Below are 19,086 nucleotides of genomic sequence, written 5' to 3'. Positions count from 1 at the left end.
AAAAATAACCATTTTAGTGCCCTTTTAGCATGAACCAAGCATCATGACTTTTCCAATATGATTTCCAATGTGATTTATCACGTGAAAGGAAAACAGGTTAGCACATCTTGAAATCACATGTCCATGACAGGTGCCTACTACTGACATTCCATTAAGGGTCAGAGGGACTTTTCATTTATTCCTGAGAAGGAAGGAAGGAAGGAAGGAAGGAAGGAAGGAAGGAAGGAAGGAAGAGAAAGAAAGAAAGAAAGAAAGAAAGAAAGAAAGAAAGAAAGAAAGAAAAGAAAAGAAAGAAAGAGGAGGGAGAGGGGAGAGGAGAGAAGACAGGGAGAGAAGACAGGGAGGGAGGAAGGGAGGGAGAAAAGACGAAAAAGAAAAAGGAGAGTCACAACCTGGAAGGCTCTGTGTGCCCCACTGTGCACGCCCTGTGCCAGGCAGATGTACGGAAAACAACTGGTAGCTTTAATATGGGCTGGTAACACCCGTACCGGTAACATCAGCAACTGTAATATGGGCCTCCGTGTAGGGGAAATGGATTTTTTCACACAGCTTTTGAAGATTCCAACAACCGCACACAGCAAGGTGAGCTTTGTGGCACTCAGTGGAATCATTTATAGGTGTGAGTCTCTATGTGTGTGTGTTGGGGGTGGGGGGGCGGCTCTGAACAGATTCCATCTCCCGGAAGAGAGACGTATCCCTAAGCTGCTCTGAGTCTTAGCCAGAGAGCTACTGTAAGAGCTGACCTCTCAAGAAGGAAACACGAGCGCACGTGGGGTTCGTCCGCATTTCAGATGCTGCGCTGGGTTTGTAACAGACTGCGCCCAAGTTGCAAAACTGAAAGCCATCAACCAGGGTGGGCCGGAGGTGAATGTTAACAAAACGTTTACCCAATCAACGGCCAGAGTCTGGCGTCTTCCTGGAGCTGTGAAATGGAGGGCACATTCGTGCCATCTCTGACTTCTGGCCCCGCATTCTTTTGCGTTCTCTTTAAGAAGTCCACTTCGAGGACAAGCCAGAGGCGAAGGGAGACCGCCCCGCCTCCCCCCCCGCCACTTATGCCACTACCAGGGTACGAATGAAAAATTCTGATAAAGCTCACAGCCTTGAGGAAAGTTTCAAGCGGCTTACTGCCTTGGTTTTCTCTTCTTCTGCCAGTCATTATCGGGCAGAACTGAAGGACAGATTCTGCCTTTTGCTCTGCAGGCTAAGTTCTATTCTCGCTGGAGACCATCGCTGGGGAGTGGAGTGTCTCACTACTCGCTTATTCGTGGAGCCCTCTATTTAATGGACTCGAGATCGGGAAGGCACATTCCGCGGAAGAAGTCAGCTCTCCCCTGATGGAGTGAGTGGGTGTGCACACGTTAGGCAATGAGAAAAGTTATTTTCTGCATGCCATGAGCCAAATTATCCCAATTCCTTTGCCGAAGAGCTTCCCCCGCCCTTCTCCTTTTTTCTCTTCGTAGCTTGAATAATATTTAGCTAAGATTTCAGGTTCCTGGTTTTCAGTAGGATCCAACAGGTGTGGGGAAGGGTCATATGCCCACGGCCAGGGTCGTGAGGTCTCTGCCGTATGATGAGCGTCTGTCTTCGGGCTCGGGGAGCCTTCTCACTGGCCCGAATTTCAGAGCAGGGCCTCATAAAGCCGGCAACGTTAAGACCCAAATAATGTCATTTAGTGTCTAGGGGGAGGTTAAAAAGAGGATTAGAGGAAAGCAGGCAGGCAGGGTATATTAAACGAGTCCATGACTAGCAGGGTGTGACAGAAAAGGGTTTTATTCTTTTCAACAAAACAATTCCCCAGGGCTGGGATCATTACTCCACTGTGCCTTTATCACCTTGGAATTTTTATGGTTATTTTTGATGAATTCACATTTTTGTAAAGGCTTTTTTGAAATGATGCCAGTTTTCAATTTTTAATTAAAGTCGTAAATAATCTTAATTCTGCCTTAAAAGGTTTATTGTTTCTTACTTTTTTTTTTTTTTTTTTAGTTTATTATTGCTGCCAGGAAATATTTCAAATACCAAGCACTGATGTGAGTTAGCAATTAGAATCTCTCCAAGGTCTTGTAACAACGTTGTACACCATGTAAATATCACAGACCAGTTTACCGCTCGAGGTCTTAAAGTGTGGATTGGCTGCTTTCAGGTTTATTCACAATGCTTCTCCCGGGGGTGGCATTTCCTCTTTTTATCGGATGGGGCGACTTTCATCGTTTTAATTTCCACAGATTAATTTGTCACTGATTCGTAACAGATTTTAAGAATCTTCGGATTAAAAAAGACAGGTCACTAAGGTCTGAGCAATGAAAGGCAGCCACATCAGTTCAGCCATTTGCAGGAAACAAGGTGCACATTAAAAGCTAAATGAGCACAGAGTACCTCACTTTAAAGAAGACAAAATTAAGAGCATAATGCAGTATTTGATATTAGGCTATCGTATAGCTCCTCGAAAGTACACCCTGGCTACCCAGCCTCACTGCTGAAGGCTGTCTGCACAAATTGCCCATCAATTTCTATTTTGCAGCCTCGGGTCCAGTTTTCTTTTTCAAATTAGTGCTTCAAGAATCTTTCACACACTCCAAACTAAGTCTTCCTTTATATAGAGGCTGAGACAGACCACGTCTGAACAATAGAAACCAATTAATTAATGATCCCTGAAAATATCTCATTATGTTTCTATACCTACTGTCAACCTAGGGGACCTTCTTAAGTTGACTACACAATGTGATGCTTATTTGTCTGGATGTGGCACTTATATTCCCTCATGTCCATGGCAGGTGTTACTCTCTGTGAAGGTGAAGGTGCTCTCCAGTCTTAGGATAGATTTCCTAGTATGGTAAAACCCCACACATTTCAGACAACGTGGGAGGTGGATGGTCAGATTTAGGAGAAAAAACTCTCAAGAAGGTTTTTGTTTTTTTGAATTTTTTATATGTTTATTTTTGATGGAGAGAGAGCGAGCAAGCGAGGGAGAGAGAGACAGAGAGAGAGAGTGCACGCACAAGCAGGGGAGGGTTAGAGAAAGAGGGAGACACAGAACCCAAAGCAGGCTCCAGGCTGTGAGCTGTCAGCACAGAGCCCGATGCAGGGCTCGAGCTCATGAACTGCGAGCCCATGGAGATCACGACCTGAGCTGAAGTTGGGATGCTTAACCAACTGAGCCATCCAAGCGCCCCTGTTTTGTTTTTGTTTTTTAAACAAAGACAACTTATCAGTTCAAGTTCACAAGATACACACGGAGATAATGGCAAAAGCCGTTAGACCGTGGTCCTGCAACACAGTATGCAACGCTGGTGTTGTTCAAATATTAAGTGTCCTCCTTAGAGCTTTAGATTATTAATTCACTTAGCAGTTCCTTACTCTTCTACGGTACAGGAATATCTTCAGTGTGGGTTTAATGGTCATCTGTTATCAGTTTACTGTATTCCAATAGAAGAGACTTACAGAAAAAAAAAATGATTTAACAACTGACTTACAAGAGTGGGTTTACATACAATTAAGAGCATCTATCAAATCCTTCCAACTGGGCATTTTTCTAATTCGCAGGGAAGAGGTCAAATTCTTTCCATATATGAGCCTTCAACTGGCACTGTGCTAACACCTCTCAAGAAGAAAAACCTCAAGTAAAAAAAGACTACACAGCATTTCCCAACATAAAAGCATTAAATCCCTATAAACCAGGAAAGAATGCACGATTCTAGTTAACTAGAAGCCACAGTGACCTGAACACCAGGGTCATGGGGTTCAATCACATCATGGGGACTTGAAGTATTGTGAATCTTTTTTTTTTTTTTTTTTAATTTTTTTTTTCAACGTTTTTTATTTATTTTTGGGACAGAGAGAGACAGAGCATGAACGGGGGAGGGGCAGAGAGAGAGGGAGACACAGAATCGGAAACAGGCTCCAGGCTCCGAGCCATCAGCCCAGAGCCTGACGCGGGGCTCGAACTCACAGACCGCGAGATCGTGACCTGGCTGAAGTCGGACGCTCAACCGACTGCGCCACCCAGGCGCCCCGAAGTATTGTGAATCTTAAGACTTCACTTAAATTTGTTAGGAAGGGCCCTTACATGAATCAGGTACCATCTCAACACAAATGAGACACTCATAAAGCTAAGGTCAGCTCAGTGTGGTTTTCTGCCATGGTGAGAAGTTGCTTATTGGTCCAAAAAGTTAGAAACTCGGTTATTGGGACCTCGAAAGCTGCTAAACTCCTTGTCACCATGGGGCCAACCACTTGCTGGAGATCTTACGAGATCATGAGAGAGAGAGAGAGAAAGAGAGGGTGGGGTGGGGACAGAGAGAGAGAGAGAGAGAGAGTCAGTCAGAGTCAGACAGGTTGGCTGGTTGATCTTTAACATTTCTCCCAAATCCAAAACTCTATGATTTCTATGTGCGCTAAAAGCCGCATTAATTCCTCACCGATATCAAAGCCATTTTAGGTTCAGTTCCTCTCTCAGATTTCCACACACAGCACCTATGAAGAAACGTGTCTTTTTCTAAGCTTAAAGGGAGGGATATTCTGCACTTACTCATCCTGGAGATACACCTACCTTCTCCATCAGAACTAACAGGGTTTTGGCCAATTGATATCTTAGGAAAAAGCACTTACCTCCAGAAAGGCTTTCTGTTGTGCTCTTTTTCCCAATTCAATTTTCTTTAGCTATTTGGACTTAATCTCCATAAAAGCCTTTTGTTACTCTCCGGTTTAGGTGACTTTTACTATTTCCTCTGATTCTTATCATACAGGCCCTCCCCCAGAAATTCCTATCTGGTCATACGAGCTATGCAGACCACAGCACTGCTGTTACTTCGGGGAAGATGTCCCCCTCAGAGAGTCTAATGCATGAAACTACCTTGAGAAGTCGAAGAATTCCAGGGCCCTGCACAAGGTCCCAGTACTGCAAGAGTAACTCAAATGTGCCTTTCCTGGCTAGATCCATTCTCTTTCGAAGTTACCTTTTTTCTCGCTTGTTGATCTTTGGAAGAATGTGCCTTCACATGCTTTCTGAGGGAGCTTGGGTCTGTGTAGCGTTTGGAGCATCCTGGAATTTGACAAGCATAAGGTTTCTAAATGAGAAAGAAAAAAAAAACAAAAAAACAAAACAGCTGTAGTTAAATCATAGAGGTGACCAGGGAAGATTTACTCAAGACTACTGACTTCAGAGCATGAACTGTTACCAACTGACTGATGTGAAATGCTGGGTAATACTTGTGGGTTTTAATTAGAAAGCCCAGTAAGTTTGCATCAAGGCAAAGGGGAGAGTCAACTTTCAAGAAACGAGGAGGCAGCGTTTAGGGGTGTGCTCTCCCCGCAAAACATCTTGTGGCATTTCTGGATGTGGGAATCATTAGTAAGCATCTCTAGTCATACTTACAGTTCTGTTCCCCTGAAAACAACCTCTGGTATTGTCAGAAACTAGGAAACACACATTCTCTAAGAGTTCGGGTATAAAGAAGCTGCAGAAAAGTCCAGAAAGGACTGGGAATGTTTCAGAGGAAACCTGATTCAGAGAGAAGGAGAGAATTAAAAGGGAGTGTTAGTGGAAAGTGAGCGAGAGACCACAGGTTTCAAACAACAGACACATGCAAACTCAGCCAGGGAAACATTAATCTTATTATAGGTATGACAGGTATAGGGGAGGCCCGGTGCTCAGCTGGGTTACACGCATAAGCTCTTGGCTGAGTGTAATGAGACCACAAGTTTTGGCCACCTGCAACGCCCCCAGGCTCCTGAGATGTGAGGTACAGAGCCTAAGGCTGAGTCCAGAATCTTTTTAATTTTTGCACCCCTGGTGACGGGTATACAATTATGAGGAATGAATGAATGGGAGCACGCCATACATCAGTTCAAATTTTAGCACCTATGCCTACTGTGACAACAGAATTCATAGCAAGGGTTTGAGAGTATTGGCTTTTATGTTATGAACTAAAGCGAAACTGTTTACTCAAAGAACTAAAAGAAGAAGTCGCAAGGTAAACTGTGCAAGTCACAGCTTAGAGTCACTTTGTACCTCTCAGTAGGTGACATTCATTGGAGTTGTGCCCCCATGATTTGAAATGTAAGCAGGAGAAGTGAAACCCTGCCCCTAAAATAGGATTCTTACTCTAGGAACCTGCTCTTCCAATGACCAAAAAGAAAAAAAAAAAAAAACACAATTCAGATTTTTAAAAATTATTATTTCCAGTTTGCTCCTGTTTTCATGTGGATGTTTGTCATTTTGGGAACCAACATATACGTGGATTCTTGCCCCGCTGGAAGCTGTATCTATGCTTCACTTTTTTGCTTCTGCCATTTTTGATTCCAAGCACCACGTAAAGTCATGAATATATAATTTAGTTTGACACCTCCCAATTTGAATTCGAAGTTTGATGTCTCTGTTCCTTGAGTGACTGACTGACTGAATCACCCAACAGGTCTGAATGGTTTCATGGTATGCTGGGTCCTGGGTCACAGGTTAGAATGCTAACAATGAACATTGGATGCACCAGGCTCTCCTCTCCGTATCTCAGGTTTTGCCAACGGCGAGCCAACATGGGCTGAAGTCACTAGTCAACGAGTTTCCCTCGGGCAAACAAAAGTTTTCTTTCACCTGGGAATCTCTTCTGGGTTCGCACAGCAGTCTTGCCATAGCCTTCCCCACCCGGCCCTGGCTTTAGGGGAACAACCAGCTAATATCTCTATTAGCGGTCATGTTGTGACCACATAAACTCGCATTCTGGCACTAGAGGAGATGTGGCATGTTCGAAACAAACAAACAAACAAACAAAACCAAAGAAACAAAAAAAACAACTTTGGGAACATTAACACGTTATATAAACCAACCCTATTGTTATTACCATGGTCACTAATATCTGGGTTGAAAAGAAAAGGAACGGGTGATGTCACTTTGTATTTGGGTTTGGGATGTTCTTGAAACATCTCACCATCCCTCCCAGCTGGCCTTCACTCTCTCCCCTGCTGTTAGCCACCTGGGATCAGTGTGCCAAAACAGCAATGTCAGGGGCGGGTCCAAGTGGTGTACTGGTAATTTGATCTCAGGTTACCCCAGCTTTAAATGGCATGCTATGCTTTATTAAACTATATTTTCCATGTGCACTGTAAAATCGCTTCCCCTGTTTAGACAGTAAGATGCTAATAGGGAAATAAGTCAATAAAACTTTTCAGGGTTAGAATTTTGAACTTGGGAAAAATCATTTTCCTGTAAGAATCCCCTGAGTTGAAGAAAAGATACTTTATCCAAAATTCTGACAGCATTAGCATAAGGAGTGGTTAATGAAAGGAAATGGGGGCCTAAATTTAAATAATACATTCTTCAAGCAGCTACAGTTTGCTTTTTAAAACAAATGCTTAATTTCTGCATGATTTAAAAAGAGCTTAACAATTCGTTTAATGCAATAAAAATTTAAACAGGAGGTAGGTTTGCGTCTTAAAAGGAGGAACGATGGTTTTAAAAGATTTAATAGAGAGGTAGTTAAAAAAAAATAAAAATAGCTGGGTTTTAAAAGCTACTGCATTGAACTGAATCATGAAATTATTATCTGTGGTAGCTTTCCTCAAAAGTTTTAAAACGTGATTTTTTTTTTTAAATTCCAAAATGATTTTAGAAAATGCTCATAGTCTGATTAGCTAAAATTAGCTCCAAGTGAAGAAGGGTATTGTAGAGCCGTAACACTCAGGCTTACAATAGTTCTTACAAACTACAGATAACTAGCTAGAGTGGAGGCAATTTCTCAAGACAATCTTGTCTTGTGAACGCTCATTCTCCCATGATAAAGTTTAATGACAAATTGGAAAATTTATTAGATTCTACCAAGGCCATTTTAGACTTACAAAATAGGGCATTTTAACATAATTTATTCTTTTTTCCCCCTACTTCTACCTTTAAAACATCCTGCTATTCACCAAATTTATTCACTTAACATTCCACTCTGGTGGTCCTAAAATCATGGGATTCAATCCAGCTAGAGCAGGAGGGGGCTATGCTGTGTCCATATTGCTCTAATTATATTTCGGCTATTTACCAGGCAAACCCTCACATTTATGTATCTTAGGAGATAATGCTGTTTAGAAAGGGTATGTGACATATAGCTGAAATGACTTCTATCAATATGACTAATAGAGACTAATATAAAATTTAATAAATATGTCAACTGTAACATCAGAAGAATCTTAAATATGTATGAGAAGGTGTGTAGAAATAACAGTATCTTTTCAAAATTCAAATTCTGGTGTAGTTTAATAATAGACATCAGAATGTTAACACTGGAAAAGTACTGCCATGAATATATTATTTGCAAGCACGTGGGATAAGAGCTCTGGGATGTGTACGAGACATCCATCCTGATGGCTTTGTTGAGTGAAGCAAAACTGCACGGGGTCTACCTGGCCCTGTGTAGGGAAAATGGCATCGGAACTTGAGAGATGCCAAAGAGGACAATCAACAGAACTGAGAAAGTAAAAGAGCCTCAGAAAACGAGCAAAATGTTACAGCACTGAGAGAGTTAAGGTGGAATAATGGCAATCAATCGTTCTCACAGGAGTTATGCCAATGGATCTGTGGCTGTTAACACAACAGCGGCCCGGGGAAACTTAACCCTGGGGAAAGATGTGCGGATTCTTCGCAGATCGCCTGAAGGTGAAAATGCCAGGTGGCTTCTCTAAAGCAAAAGGCCAGATTCACTCAGTAACCATGCCAGCCTCAAAGTTCTTATGGCAAAAAGAAAAGAACCAGGGTAAAAAAACAAAACAACAACAACAACAATAACAAAAACCCAAAAACCACAATGCTTCCTCTCCAGCAACAGTATATATGATCTACTTCAGCATCCCGATCTTTGAATACTTATGATGATGTCCAATCCCCAGCAGTCATTCTCTGTACTAAAACCTGTTATGCGACAGCCCCTGAAATGCCTTTATTTCAGACACACAACTCTGTCTCAGGCGGTTATAATATTTAGGGTAACCTGTGACTACAGAAAAATGAGGAAAGAGCCAGACGGGGCCCCTTCTGGACCTTTACCAAGGTTCCACTGCTGCCCTTGGCATTGTCCCTATAACCTGCAGACCATAAAGCAAACACCTTCCTGTCCCACTATCACATGGGCCCTTCCTCACACCGGGGCTCAGGGCTCGGGGCTGGCAGCTGGAAAGCCCATGCTGTCCTTACAGTGTCCAGATGTGTCCTCTGGTGCTTGGCACGGTCACTGGAGTTACTGAACGCCTTCTCGCAGCCTGGGTGCTGGCACAAATAGGGCTTCTCGCCTGTGTGGCTCCGCAAGTGAATCTTGAGATTCTCAAGCCTTGAAAAGGCCTTCTTGCAACCTTCAAACTGCAAAAAGAAAACAAGTTTCAACTGTTGAGAAGGAGCTTGACTGTTTGGGTCTGGGGGGACAGGAAAGAAAAAAAAAAAAAAAAAAGGTCCTTAGTGTGTATTTAGCCAAAACCAAAACACAAAAATAATAAAATAAAATGAAATCCAAACAGTAACAAATATTCTAAAAATATCCCCATATTTATGTGAACTGCATTTTTCCACACCAGATCTGGGTCCCAACCTGATTTCTGTGATTACTTATGTCAGAGAAAATTTGCTGTGAACCATCTGGCTCAGTTAATAAAAATACAGTAATGCGTGTCTTAAAGATTTATGAAAAAATTAACACACTTTTCCATTTCCAAATTGGTCTAAATGGAAGGAACCAGGAAGGAAGAAACTTTTGACAACTAATAAACTAACAACGACAACAAAAAATCAAAGTGAAGTATGAGAATAAAGGTGAGCAGCGGATCCCAGAGTCCAAGATGGAAACAGCGTGTTTCCGTGGAATCGTTAACGATCGTAGCTTCCCGAACAATCTTACGGAGTTTTTCAACTCCCCCAAAGAATGACTCCGTTAACGTCCACTGTGGCGCCAAGCCTCATGAGATGGTGTCTTTTTAGCATGCTTTTAAAAAGCAGAACTGGAACACAATTCATTTCAGTGCTGGGCACCTTTTCCAAAGAGTGATCGTTTTGCTTATTTTTGTTTTTCTAAGAAATGTTGTTACCTAGCTCATGAAGAGAGGAACTGAAAGTGAAGGGCTGAGGATTTCAGGAAATGCTTTACTGGTTTGTCAATAATATTTATTGATGGCACTATTCATTTCATGTCTTCTGTGGGTCAAATAACAGCTGTTATGTAAGAGGCTCACAGTGAGTCCAGTCCTGAAGTGGCCATCTAGTAAACAGAACGTGGAAGAGAAAGCCTGTAAACGAAGCCTGAGTGTGAGGTGGGCACACCCCCTCGGACTCGCTCTTCACTGCCAAGCCCTAGAATGCTGATGCCGCTTTGACAATTTGAATCCCATTTGAGTCCCCGCTGCAAAGGAAACGTAGAAACATGGAAAAGGTACCAGAACAAAGCCTGGTAGGTTTCGAGCGATCAAGAAACCTCATTTCTTAGAGAGGAACATGGGACGATAGGGGGAAGGACAGAATAGGAGTAAAGGAGGTAACTTTAAGAGGGTTTCCATTCAAAGCCAGCAGGTATTAATTAACCTTACCATAAGACATTTTATAAAATTCCTCGGTTCTCTCACTTATCGTGAGAGATGATGGAGCGCGGGGTACATTGTTTAGGAAGGGATGACCCAGGGCTGGCCAGGCTCTGGCTATCTGAGATTTCATCTTTAAGTGAAGGATGAACTGAGGAGAAAGGATAATCAGACATGTCATAACTCCATCTATTGAAGTCGTCCAGATTTTGTGTGCTGGAGTATTTTAAGAAATTTATGAAAGTTGCACTTACGCTTGATTGAGAGTTATACATGTTTCACAGACATATGTTGGTTTATTTCAATTTTGATATTTTGCTTAAAATAATTTTGGTGTTTTCCTGATTTCGATTTCACATAAAAATAAATTTAGCCTGAACAGAAGAGGATTTGCTGATGAAGCCACTGCTTTTTGAACAGAGTGAAAGGCATACGATGATACGCTGCTTGGGACAGACAGAGGAGTTAAGTGGCTTATCTCTGCAGGTTTTCGAGTGGGTCTCAAATCTGAGAATAAAGGGGCTCAATGTTGACCCCCCAATTCATGGCTAAGAGGCCTCTCCCGACCAAACCTCTGTTTTTAAGGTCCTCTCCGAATGACAACTCAGAGCAAAGTGCTGGAGCTCAGCCGATCTGCCGTGGGAGTCAGCCGGTGGGCCCTACCGGGGTCTGAGATGAGCTTGTGGTCTTGGACCCCTCAAGCCTGTAGTCCAGTTCCTAGCAAGGCTCTTTTGTAGGAGAGATGCTGTTCCAGGACCAGCTCCAGGGTGCAGACCCAGACCCGGGGAGGCCCCAGCCTCCACCCTGTGGTCCAGTCGTCCCAGACACTGGTCAGAGAGAAGGCTACGTTGTCGAGGCACCAACATGGGGGTTGGAGAACCCCTTTAGAACAGGTGAATGAGGTTTCCCCAAGCACCAGACAAACAAGACACTCCCCCCTCCCCGATCTACTGCAGAGTGATTAGGGGGATCTCAAACACGTCCTAGAACTAAATCAAACCGTCCACCTGATGGCACATAAACTGGATGTCAGACTGGTGTTTCCATGCTCTCTCCTGTTAAATGTCCAGTTAAAATCAACCAATACGCTATTTTTACTATTAACGGGGGCAGTGACCGAAGACTAAGCGGCTTGTGGCATTCGGAGCGAATGAGTGAAGAGTGACCTGCATCTCAGAACATCCTGACCATGTTTAAAGAGCAAAGACGGAAGAAACTATGAGCGCCTAGACTGAAAATGACAACCAAAAGATTATCTACAAAACCCTGAAAATCCAGCTGGTCTCAGATGTCTCCTTGGCAGCAAGAAAGGCTGGAAGGTAACAGTGTCTGTGGTACCTGCACTAGCATTGGAGTATTTTTAGGGGAAAAGATTAACAGTGAAGGGGTTTGACCCGACTGGGTTGTGTGAATAAAGGCAAGAGAAGGGCAACTTCTTGGACTCAGGGGCTCATAATATATACCACCCACCCGTTCCTGCTGAAAAAGTTCACCTGAAACCGTGAACCCCAAACCAGCAGAGTCAGGCACCGAGAGGTCGACAAGTGCCTCCTTGGGGGGCCTAGCACCCAACGCATCACGGCCGGTTGGCCTGATGATTGAACACCTGATTGAACTTGCCACACCAATAATTCTCCAGAAGAGGAAGGAGGTGCCGTTCGTTTGTCTAATGGTGTCTGGATGAGACTTGAAAGCAAACCATTTTGTAATGAATCATTATCACTCATTATGGGAATAACCCTGTAATTCAACACAAGAATTTCCTTTCCCTCAGGGCAATTCTACCCCTAGATTTATAAATTCAGTTAAATGCAAATGAATTAAAAATAAACTAACATTTAGATAGAACTATAAAAGACTGTTACAGAATACTCCAAAACTGGATGCTTTGGGTGTCTGGGCAAATGGATGCCTTTTTCCTTATTATTATGTTGTTATTCCTTTTTGTTTTTTTCATGTTTTCTAAATCTTTAACGAGTGAGTTTCACATTGTGAATGAACATCTACACCTAGGAAAGCAAGGACCACAAAAAGACTGTTTCCTTGGGTAGCCAAATGCTTTCCTATCAGGTTTCCTAAAGTACAACGTCCATCCTGAGACCTAAGGTCCAAAGTGTCACCTGCCTGCTTGGGTCACTGTCACCAAGCAAGCCTTACACTAGACTTGACCAACAGACTACTCTCAGGTCCTCTCCTTTCCAGACTGGCTGGGGGGCTGGTAGAACCAGACCACCAAGCCCGAGGTTCCATGGTTCAAGGCAGCATGCAAAAAGAGAAAAACAAACTCTGAGAATCCAAGGGGGTTAGCAGAAGGAGGAAACACAGAATGCAAAAGAAAGACAAATACACGATGGTAATGTGGGAGGGAGGGAGTGGGGGTGGGGCAGGGGTCTGATATATGCTAGTTAATGACACGTAAATAACCTTCTTTCTTTGTCCCCAGCAAACACTGGGCAAGCCCTCTGAGCAGGGTACTATGTGTTAGGCACTGGGAGGAGGAATATGAATGAAACTCAAACTTCACTCCTGGGAAGAAGGAAGCAGCCACTTACATACTGATGAACCTTGAGCAGGGATTCTCAGAGAGGCGCTGCAGGAACCAGCAGCATCCCAAGGCCTTGAGAGTCTGCCAGAAATCCCGGAATTCCCAGCCCCACCCAGACGTATGGAATAGAACCCCGGGCGGGGTGGGGGGCAGCCACCTGAGTGTTGATAAGCCCTCCAGGAGATTCTGACACTCTATCCTACCCATGAATGCCGTTCACATCCTAACCACCATCGATTTGCTTCAAATCTCCTGACAGAAGTAAACCGTCTTGCAGGATTCACCCACTTCTCACTGGGGCCGAGAGCTCTGCGAAGCAGCAAAAGCCCTGGCCTGGAAACATCTCTGTTGTGGAAGGAAGGCCAGGTTCTCTCTAGTCACCCGGCAAATGGCATAAAATTTCAGAATGCCGGTCTCGTACTAGAAATTCTTTCAAATTCCTGACTTTTGAATCTGCTGCCAGGCAGATACCTGGTTCTGAAAGAGGTTATTGCCTACGGGTTCCCTCAGTAGCCTCCTGACCAGCGCAACTTTCTGGTTTCTAGCAGCCCTTGCATTCCCCTGTTGAGAGAAAGCATCGTTTCCCATTTGCACATTTCGGTGACTTTACAGAGCGTGGAAGAACAATGCAAGAAACTGGAAGTGACAGATCTTTAAATCTCATGGGTTTTGGAAATACTGCATTGTGCGAAGCCCCACTCTGAGAAAAATCTCTAACTCTGAGGCCGTTTTCAAGTAACAAACTTTAATTAAAAAGTATAAATTGCCTCAAACCCAGAGAACCTGAGCTTACGCCACTTTGCTAATTTAGGAGATTATTTCATATTTAAAGGATCACAACTGGACTGTAATCACCATCCATATATACTGGCTTGATTACAGATTGTTGACATTAAGTGGTATTAAGATGACCTTTGAAATATTACTTTCCCTTTCTATTAGAGGCTTTTGTGTAAGGTTTTGAAAATGAAAGGCTCATTAGACACCATTAAAATAGGATTTATTCCATATGTGTAACCAATAATCAAGTCGAATATTACTCCCTCCCCTAATCAGCTACTTAAAGTACTAAGAAGCCCAGTTCATACTCAAAGCCGTAATAACAGCAAACCTTTCCTGATCAGATTTCTATACCATCACTAATGTCAACAAAATCCAAAAAGAGAGGAGTCTAGGATGCTGGCAAGGTTTTCTAAAATATACATTTGATTTCAATTAAGGCGCAGTGTTTATGACCCTTGGAGGTATATGCTTTTACAATTTCATCAGTCAAAACCAATTAATCCCATTAGTGACGGCTGCTGCTATGATGTGTGGGCAGCTCCAGAAACGGACCCATGAATTATGGCTAGTTTACATCTTCCCCTTATGGCTCAAAGACAACAATGGTGAAAGGCATTGGCGGAAAGGTCAGCAAATATTTCTAATGCCATGGATACAGTCAAGGTGACTTCCACGGTAAGACCAAGAATTCAAGTCCACTCGAATCATGGACATACCTGTAAAAGGTGTAAATGAGAGAGAGGCCCGAAGCTGGAGCGGAGGAGGCGAGAAATCTGAAGGAGGCGAGAAATCTGCATCCAGTATTCAGCCAAGCTTTACCAGTTTCCTTCTGGGACAGCGCGCCCCAGCTCAAGCAGGAGTCACTAGCCACCCAGGCATCTTGTTAAAATGCAGATTCTGATTCCTAAGGTGTGGACTGACGCTCCAGGTAGATCTCCTGGGTGATACTTCTAAATGCTGAATGTTCCAAGATTACCCTTTGAGAAACCCAGTTCTAGGGATCGTTACACTGCCCTGAGCTTAACGGGATTTTTTTTTTTTTTAAAGACAAGAGAAAATAAACAAAAGAACTGGGGCAAGAATAAAGAAAGGGACAGCTTTTGATGAACCAAACTGTGGCAGCCTCATCCTTCAAAGTGTGGAAGAGTAAAATCTAATTTTAAAATTTAGGGTGGGAAGATAACAGAAAGTGTTGTCTGGGCAAAAAAAAAAAAGAAGCAGAAGAAGAAAAGTCAGAAAAAAAAGCGAGGGGGGAGAAAGATACAAAATGGAAAGACGGCGGAGGCCCACGGGGCCGTGTGATTTTGTTTCTCCTGCCTCTGCCCTCCGTGCCTGGACACACGCCTGGCCTCGCCGCGGCCCTGTGGTCTCTGTGCCCCGCGCCTTCTTATTAGCCCCGGACGCTCTCACAAATTCTTATATTGACAGCACACCAGTCTGCAGCTAGTGTGACATGAAGGGAGAAGAGGGAAATAATTCAAATGTTTTGAGGCTTTTTCAAGGTATCTGGTTCACGCATTCACTGCACTGAGAAATGGGGAATTTCTTCCCCTCGGTGTTTCCTGCAGACTGCTAATTCTGGGGCGAGGACGCGGAAGAGGCCTCCCGTGTGCTCGCTTCGTGATTTTCCTCATGTTTTCCGTCTAATCACCTTCTTATCTGTAATGGGACAACTTAACCGACAGAAAAGGGATTTCCGTGTTTCCTTTTGGCTGCCGAAAGGTAATAATATCGGACGTTAAGAGTTTTTCAAAGGTTCCACCCAGAGGCACAGGGGCCTCCCTGGGAAACGGTCTGAAGTCTTGGTAGGGTGAGCCCTGCTTCCTTCGAGAATTCTCTGGATGTCAGAGAGAGCGGGGCGCCCCGGACTGATTTTCCAAAGATTCCAAAGATCTACATCGATGTGCACTTGTACCTCCTGAGACAGCCTCCCAAGTTTCCCTGCCGGTGGGTCTGGATCCGGCAGCAAGACGGGAGAAGGCGCTTCACACCCGGGGGTCCTGAGCCACCCTTTCCGTGGGCCACTCATCTGGAGTTCTGAAGTGACCTACGGGACTCATGTATCCAGATCTTCTGGAACCATTACAAGTTTTGTAGAATTAATATAAAACCCTTTCTGTAATGTTTTCCTAACCCGTAATAAAGGGATCCCAGTTACTGTGGTTTTTTTCCCTGTTATTCTGATGTACACAACGAATCTATTAACTAGCTCATAAATGCAACTTCCCGGCTTCTTGCGCCTCTTGGTTTTGATTAAGAAATGTGTCTAAAACAAAGTTTTACCCAAATGGGCACTACGCATGTATTTCTTGCTGGCTTAAGGCAAGTCGTTGCTTCCTAACATTGTGGGCTATAGGCAGGAGTCGATCCTCAAAAGGGTCCTTACTCTGCAAGAGGTGGCAAAGCGAATGAGGGTCCAGCTTAGAAAACAAAAATGGAAAGCGATGTTTTCGAGAAGCCACATGACCACGTAGGGAGAAGTATGTTGTATCTGTGCCAACATTTGAACCATATTAAATTTTTATGGAAATTATCAAGTGTCTGGTTTGTAACGCTTGAAACTTGCTGGGGACAAGTGGGACCTCATCCCACTGTATTTGCAATCAGAAAGCGAATATACCCCACAGTGCGACACGGGTATTGAAGTCAGATCATATGGCCCTCTCCAGTTAGTCAACAAATATAAGGTATCATATGTTACTCATGTTGTGTCCGTACAATGCCAGAAAACTATAATCTCAAGCAAATAATTATTCTGTGAGCGGGCAAATAATGAACAAGGTTGTCTGGCGTGGTTTAAATAGAATAATAAGTAAGTTGCCTGAGCCTGCTGTTATTATTAGCATTGATTTCGTGCAATCTGCAAATACATATCCACTAGAGCATGTATGTTTCGCAGGCTGACAGTCAGACCTCAGTAAATGCGGTATGATTACACATCAGTAGAGCAAATATATTTAGGGCCTGTAATTGGTCCTGCGTAAATGTACCTGAAAGAGATCAGATTACTTAATTTTCTTTGTATCTGTGTTTCTGATCTCCACATGTCATATATGATTCCACACACATGGACCCACACAAGCACCACAGAGTATCAAAAAAGCAACATTCAGATGTTGTGCGACTCTGTATTAACGAAGACACTCGTTCCAAATCTTTCAGTGCCAGTCTGTATACCAAAGTGACCAAGCCCCTGCTCCTCAAAGGCACTGGGAAATTCGGAGTTTCTTGCACATGCGGTACTAACTAGGCTCTGCGGATGATACAACAGAATCATCAGGCCCTATGCTGCCTTCTCTGCCTTCACAGGGCGTTCCAGGAGACAGACGTATTGCAGAGTAAATCTGGGACCTGACCCAGCCCGCTCCGACACCCCCCACATTATTTTCTATGTACTAAACTAAGGAAACTGACAGGTGAGAGAATCCACTTTTGGATTTTAGACATTATTTTTCACTTTTTTTTTTTTTTTTTAATGTCAGAAACATTCCCTAAAACTCGTTTTTCTAAAAGGTCGCTCGAGTTTCAGGTCTTTCAGGACAGAGAGGGATAGACGAAGTAAAAGGCAACGAAATTAAGCAAAAGGAAGGGGAAGGGGAAGGGGAGAAACAGAAACGGGAAGAAAGGCTGAGCGCATGCGCGGTGAGGCCCGCTCCCCCTCTCTGTCCCCCACCCCGGGCGGCCGGCCAGGCCAGCTGCGGTTCCTTAATGAAGCAGCATGCTCCTTTCTGCGTCGGTCTCTGCATGTGCTAGTCCCCGTAAGTGGTGACATACGACTGACCCTCTAGCCTGGAGTCACCTCCTCTGTGACACCTTCCTTTATGCTTTCAGCAAGGCCCAAAAGGTCGCTCCCCACACGCCCACCAGGCCTCGCCCGCTGCCCTGCCAACACGCGGCCCTACGCTAATTGGAGGAGTGTGTGTCTCCCCCCGCTAGGCCGTGAGCTTTACGAGGACAAGGGCCTGAGTTTTAGCACTGGGTATAGTGCTTGGCATGTACTCAAGTGACTGCAGATTATTTGCTAAATAAATGCCGAACGAAATGGAGAGAATGAACTCTTTGTAAAAAAAAAAAAAAAAAAAAAACCCAAAAAACCAAAAAACCAAAAAACAACCATATTGATTTCCTAGACTTCCCTGTGTAGTAAAGCTCATTAAGGCCTTCTAATTAGGTAGGGCCAGTTAGCTTTCATGGTGACGTCAAATAATCAACATCGCAAAAGCTATAAAAACATATTTGTGGGTTCTGCCAGATTTGAAAGTTCTATACGACTACTGTAAAATATCGATGTAATTATTTTGCTATCTAACCATGTGGGGAAACAATACTAATACCAATACCCACATGGGGTTGTACCTTTTTATTTTTTCGTGGACGCGATGCACTGACCTCTTTATTAATGTTCTGAGAAATATGCAGCAACACTGGCGAAGTGAGCGAGCAGTTTTCCTACCACACCCTTTTCCAAACTTAAGCTAAACGTACACAGACCCGTTGGGAACACGTTATTAGCAATAATTCGAGGCACATAAATGTGTGCCTTCTTCATACATAAAGGAAAAGAAACTGTTTTAAATTGCCCTTTAAAAGCTGAGCTAATATGCTCTCAAATATGCCAGGAAAGAGACTCTCATCAGGGCTTCTCATGCAAAGAAACAAGATCTTTGGGACCGTGCCCTGAGTTGCCCTGAGTCAAGTATGCCCAAAGAGCAGGTCAAGTAATTTTGCATGACGCCCTGCCCCTGCCCACCACCCGACAGCTCTCCGGGTGGGAGGCAGACGCCGCCACCCCATATGATCCCAGGTGACAAGGACGCCGAGCTCCAGAGCTCTCTGTGTTCAGAGTTCGGGGGCCATAGCAAGGCCTTGGCTCTGCCTTTCCCTTTGGCAGTGGACTGGCTCCCCTGTAATCGTCTTTGACTGCAAAGATGAGAAACGCCACCGCTTGCCTTCAGTTCTATTAAGAATTGGCATGCTTCGTTTAACAGAGCTAAGCAATATATTTATTTACTATGGTGTTTCCCAAAATGATTGCTGAATTCTGTCATCTTTTGACTGAGAAACTGTTTGCGGGTTGCAACAGAATGTATGCTAACATACATACAGCAACACAAACCTCCAAGACAAACTGTTTAAGTCAATTTGCTATCATATAAGCACATAGGTGCAAATATGTGCATATGCACTTGTGGGTACAGCCATGGGCACACACTTTAACA

General features: G+C 43.7%; 1 protein-coding gene across 1 annotated transcript in view; it reads right to left on the bottom strand.

Annotated features, from left to right (window-relative positions):
- The window catches only part of GLIS3 (GLIS family zinc finger 3), a 298,713-nt gene that overhangs the window by 89,884 nt on the left and 189,743 nt on the right, over positions 1-19,086 (bottom strand). The window contains 2 exon segments of the mRNA XM_053907755.1: positions 4,959-5,069; positions 9,173-9,334. Coding sequence (XP_053763730.1) covers positions 4,959-5,069; positions 9,173-9,334 — 273 coding nt within the window.

The sequence above is a fragment of the Panthera pardus genome, unplaced genomic scaffold (genome assembly GCF_024362965.1).
Source record: "Panthera pardus isolate Hobbes unplaced genomic scaffold, ASM2436296v1 HiC_scaffold_20, whole genome shotgun sequence".
NCBI lineage: Eukaryota > Metazoa > Chordata > Mammalia > Carnivora > Felidae > Panthera > Panthera pardus.
This window is presented reverse-complemented; position numbering and strand designations above follow the sequence as displayed.